Source organism: Onychomys torridus, unplaced genomic scaffold (genome assembly GCF_903995425.1).
Source record: "Onychomys torridus unplaced genomic scaffold, mOncTor1.1, whole genome shotgun sequence".
In the NCBI taxonomy this organism is placed as follows: Eukaryota; Metazoa; Chordata; class Mammalia; order Rodentia; family Cricetidae; genus Onychomys; species Onychomys torridus.
In genome coordinates, this window is record NW_023412756.1 from 627,615 (window position 1) to 632,823 (window position 5,209).

Below are 5,209 nucleotides of genomic sequence, written 5' to 3' on the forward strand. Positions count from 1 at the left end.
GATTTTCTCCTAAGTATTTATGTCTTTACTAAATGTTCAACACCAAGGTTCTAGAAATTTAGATAAGAGGGAATAAATGTTTGATTTAAAAGTTTTATTTTGATACTAGAAGAGCTTCAATTCAGAATCATTATTTTTATGGCTAAACTGACAGAGAGGGAATGTAAAGTCCTAGTCTTATAAAAGCTGTTAAGGTACTGGTGGACTGTTAAGGAATTTGTGAGATAAAAATGTATTATATCATTAAAATAAAATTTATAAATGCCAAAACTAGACAGCAAATAACAAAATATTCAATCCACGATCTACTGGGAAAATCTGGTATGTGAAGGGGAAACCCCAGACCCTCACAGGAAGCCATTCTTTAACCTTGCTCTGCAACTGCTCTGAGCTGATAGTCAGCTGTATGTGTGCTATATGTCCCCTCTTGGTCCTGAGTGCTATGCAAAGAAGATTTTGTCTGGGTTCTTATTGAATTGTACTCATTGTGCTTCCTTCACACAGTAATACATGGCGTTGTCCTCAGATTTCAGATTGTTCATTTGAAGGTACAGGGAGTTCTTAGAATTGTCTCGAGAGATGGTGAATCTACCCTTCACAGATTCTGCATAATATTGACCATTACCAATATCAATCCCTGATACCCATTCTAGCCCCTTCCCAGGAGCCTGGAGGACCCAGTCCATGTCATAGCTACTGAAAGTAAATCCAGAGCCTGCACAGGAGAGTGTCAAAGAACCTCCAGGATGCACCAAGCCTCCCCCAGACTCCATCAGCTGCATCTCACACCAAAAACCTGTGAACACAAAAAATCTGTTCAGAAATCTGTCACACAGGCCACTATCCTTTGCAATCATGTCCACTCACACTATACACATCTCTCCATAAATTACCATTTAGACCTGCAAGAAAGAAAACCCAGCTGAGCCTGAACTCCATGTTGTATATTCTTGTTCACTCAGTGCTAATCACTGATAGGAAAACTTAGAAATCCTGGTATGGGCTCTTCTGTCGGAGCTGAGGCCAAGACATGCATAAAGGGAGGCCCCATTTGCATAACCTACATTTATAATCATGCTCTGAGTTGAAAGCTTTACACAAGGTCTTACCCAGTGCATGAGTATGTTTTCTGGGAACAGTTTAACAGTGCTTAAAAATGACATTTAACCATGAATGGTGAAACTTACTCAGTCAAGATTTTGAAAACAAAAATAAATCATGAAATAAAGTTAATTCAAGAAAGTATTTCTTAGGTTTAGTAGAGAATTAGAGCAGAATTCATTAAACCTATAGGAAGTGCAACAATGTCATGATCTTCACATGACTTCATGTCATACCAGCTGAAATATCCAATCACATTTCATGCTCAGTAGAGTGAGGACATGTATGTGCTTCTTTATGAACTCCATTAAATAAATTCAGGAATATTCATAATATGCTACAATCAAATCAACTAATGAACATTTAAACTTCTTAAATATTAATCAGGTTTGGTGACACAAATCTTTAATTGCAGAATTCAGGAGCAGAGACAAATGCGTCTGTGAATTCAAGTCCAACCTCATCTACAGAACAAGTTCCTGGACATCAAGCATTACACAGAGAAATCCAATCTCAAAAATACATAACACTAAAAAGAAACTCCTCAACTATTAATCAAATCTATATATTGATAATTTTGTATTCTTGTCCGTTTACTCTGAGATGTGTGTTAGAATGTTTTATCTTATAGTTGCCTTAATGTACTAAAAAATATCAGCCATCTTTTTCACTGACTGGGACCTGTTGTCTCTTACTGAATGTTCTGCTCTTTCTCTCCTGCCCTTCCTAGTCTACAGTGAATTATTTTACTTCATTCTTCTGTGAAATTGTTTTCCTTTAAAATTGTTGCTGTGGACATGATGTTTTTCACAGCAATAAAAACCCTAAGACAATGACTTTTTCTTTGTTGCTTATAGCCAAGTTGAATCAAAATATCTTTGGCTTTGAATGGCCTGACCCATATTAGTCCTAGAATGGAAAATTGACCTGGAAATGGCTTCCACAAGGATTCCAGAACTCACCTGCTTTATTTGATGAAGCCCTGAAGATAGGCCTGCTCCCTTTTCAGGGGGAGCACACAGAGGTAAAAATATTGCAATATGTTGAAGATCTATTTAGAGTCAAGGAAGGATAGAAGAAAGGGACTATGGAATCTTCCTCTGTGACTAAAAAAAGCCACTGAGACCTAGCATGTGTCAGGGGTGTGTGTGAATGGATGCCTCAAGAGACCTTTGTGAGAAGTTGTGAAGACTGAAACCTGAATTTCGTTGGAGACCCCAGGAGAGATGCCACAGTCCTGGGATACCTGCGGAGGAGAGCTGCTAACAGTGAATGAAAGCAGCCTAAGAGAGTGAAGAGCATTGCACTCAATAAAGCTGAAGGCTTTGGAGACTGGAAGGACATCTTGACATCAGATATAGAGATGCAAAGTTCGGTGTTTGCCCTGCTGATTTTGGTCTTATTTTGGACTGGTATTTCCTCACCATGCTAAGTACCCTACATTTTGGAAGATAATGCATATCTTGTGACATTATATGTTGGAATTATATGATGTCCTTTTTTATTTTTATTGTAGAGGCGGTTAGAATTAAGAGATTGCATAAATCTCAGGAGAGACTTGAAAGTTAATACTTTTAAATTACTTTGAGAGTGTTATAGACTATGGGGACTTTTCAAGTGGAACTGAACTAACTAAAACAACTCATATGTTTGAATACTTGGTCCTCACTTGGTGGAATGGTCTGTAAAGGATTAGGAAGTGTGGCCTTGTTGGAGAAGGTGTGTCACTGGGGGAAGGCTTTGAGGATTCTAAAGACTCATGGTATTTCAGAGACCTCTGCTTCTCTCCTGTGGATCAAGCTGTGAGGCCCCTCTTTCTGTTTCAGTCAACAATGTCACAGCAATAGTAATGAAGACAGATATCCTTAGTATTTTGCACAGTGAGAACATGTCAGAGACTGAAGTTGGAATTTCTGAGGCTGTTAGAAAACTGAGCTGTCTCTGTCAGTGATAATATGTGACCCATTAGATCCAATGTGATCCAGGATGGCAAACTGTGGAGTTTTCCTAATGGGATCAGTTTATACAATTTTCAATGTGGAATAAATGGAAGTCATGGAGTAATAATCTGAATTAGTTAAAAGCAGAGCTGAGCAGATTTGTACCTGAAGTGCATAGTCTTTGGGGAGATGGGGAGAGAGGAAGTTCCAGACCTGCTAGAAGTTATGGTCTAGAAATCTTGGCTCCACCTTACTCCTTGTTTCCCCTTAAATGTACATACCATAAACTTTCTAATCAAGAGATCTGACCAAGGACCTGCCTAGAATATGAAAAGACTAAAAAATGTCTATGACCTTCCTTATCATGTAATTCCAGTGACCAAAGCCGGGTCCTTCATGTCCTCACAGCTGTCCTTTTGTATTTTGTTCATGGGAGACTGTGACTCATATTTTTATAATAGTACAAGAATAACATAATGTTTTGAGGACATTGGATTACGTCAGAACATACATTTAGAGAGAATTTCTATGAAACTTTAAAAAAAAAATAATGTAGCCCAGACAGCTGAGAGAATCAGGTCTGCATAATCTCCTGGGCTGAATCTGTGTTCTGTGTGCTGTGCGCCCCCTGGTGGCCCTGAGAAATCTTACAATGATGTTTATGTCTGGGTTCATGCCAAGGTCCCCTCACTGTGTTTCTTGTACAGTAATAAGCGATGGTGTCCTCAGATCTCACCTTGTTCATTTGCAGGTACAGGGTGTTCTTGGTATTTTCTCGGGAGATAGTTAACTGATCCTTCAAGGATTGTGCGTACTTTGAGGTATCATCATTTGGTGAAATTCCCTGGAGCTTGTCGGACCCAATACATCCCTGAAAGTGAATCCAGAGGCTTCACAGGAGAGTCTCAGGGACCTCTCAGACTGCGCCAGGCCACCTGTAGACTCCACACTCTGCCACACTGGACACCTGCAAACACACAGAGAATAATGGCAGTAATTGCCATAAAGTCTCACTAATCATCTTGTTCATGTCCTCTAACACACACCATATCTATTCTTCTCCATAAATTACCCTTTAAAAGAGCCACAATGAAAACCCAAATCAGTCCCAAATCCATGGCAAGAGGTCTGTGTTCAGTGATGATCACTGAATGGAAAGACCTGGGAATCCAGGGCTGATCTCCTTTGCTTGAATTTCATGGTCAGTACTGAGCTAGTTTTCTTGAGGATATAGAAGCCTTATTTGCATGGCTCCCTGGTATATAACAAGCTCTGCATTTGGAGCTTAGAGATGACATATTCTAGTTTGTAAATGTGCTGGGGGAGTCTGGCAATAGAGGTAATGGTTGGAAAATGTATCATATATTATTTTTCCTTGGTACACACTAAGTATCATCTATTTCATTTTATACTTGTAAACAGAAGATGACTTTTAGTGTTAATTTCATCCCTTATCTCCATATCCTGCATCATGGTAGGCATTGTTATGTTACATCTGCTTTGGAGTTCTTCTCTTTTGCTCTCTGAGCTTCATCCCTGATGGAATAACACTTTCCAAATGCACCTGTCTCCTAAGGTTAAAAACTCCCTTTCTATAATTGAGATCATGTGACATGGCTACACTCCATTTTTCATCTAGGAAAATAAAGGAACGTTGTTAATACTTAAGTGTACCCAGGAGTGTGAAATTATCCTGTCATTACCTAATTCAGTTTTTGTTTCACTGCACAATTCCCTATTTGTTCAGTAGAAATGGGGAGTGACTGGTACTAGAACTTCAGTGCATGTCTCAGCATTTGACTTCCATACATCCTTCACATGTGTGAGCACAGGCCTTCAAGAGGGATGGCCTCACTCCCAACACTCCTTCCCTTTAATCCCACATTTTCCTGGAATTCTGCACAGGACAGAAACTTAGGAGTAATGGTGATATTGTGAAGCTCCAACATATAAAATTCAGATACTTGGATCAAGGTAGAAATGATACAACATAAAGTGGCTGAACATGGTACAAGCAAATCCTGTTATGAGAGAGAGAGTTGAAGGGAAGAATCAGGATGATTTCAACCACAGAGGACAACACTGCTCACTGTTAGCACACCTGCAATGAAGTATAGCAAACTCAAAATATATTTTAAAAAGTGGAAAAAAGAGAGAAGAGATGTGAG

At 39.2% G+C, this 5,209-nt stretch overlaps 1 gene segment (V, D, J or C); it reads right to left on the reverse strand.

The window, feature by feature from the left end:
• Positions 1-482: 482 nt before the first annotated feature.
• LOC118575858 lies at positions 483-4,159 on the reverse strand. The segment is given in 2 exon segments: positions 483-796; positions 4,114-4,159. Coding segments are annotated over 2 exon segments (360 nt in total).
• Between the last annotated feature and the right edge of the window lie 1,050 nt (positions 4,160-5,209).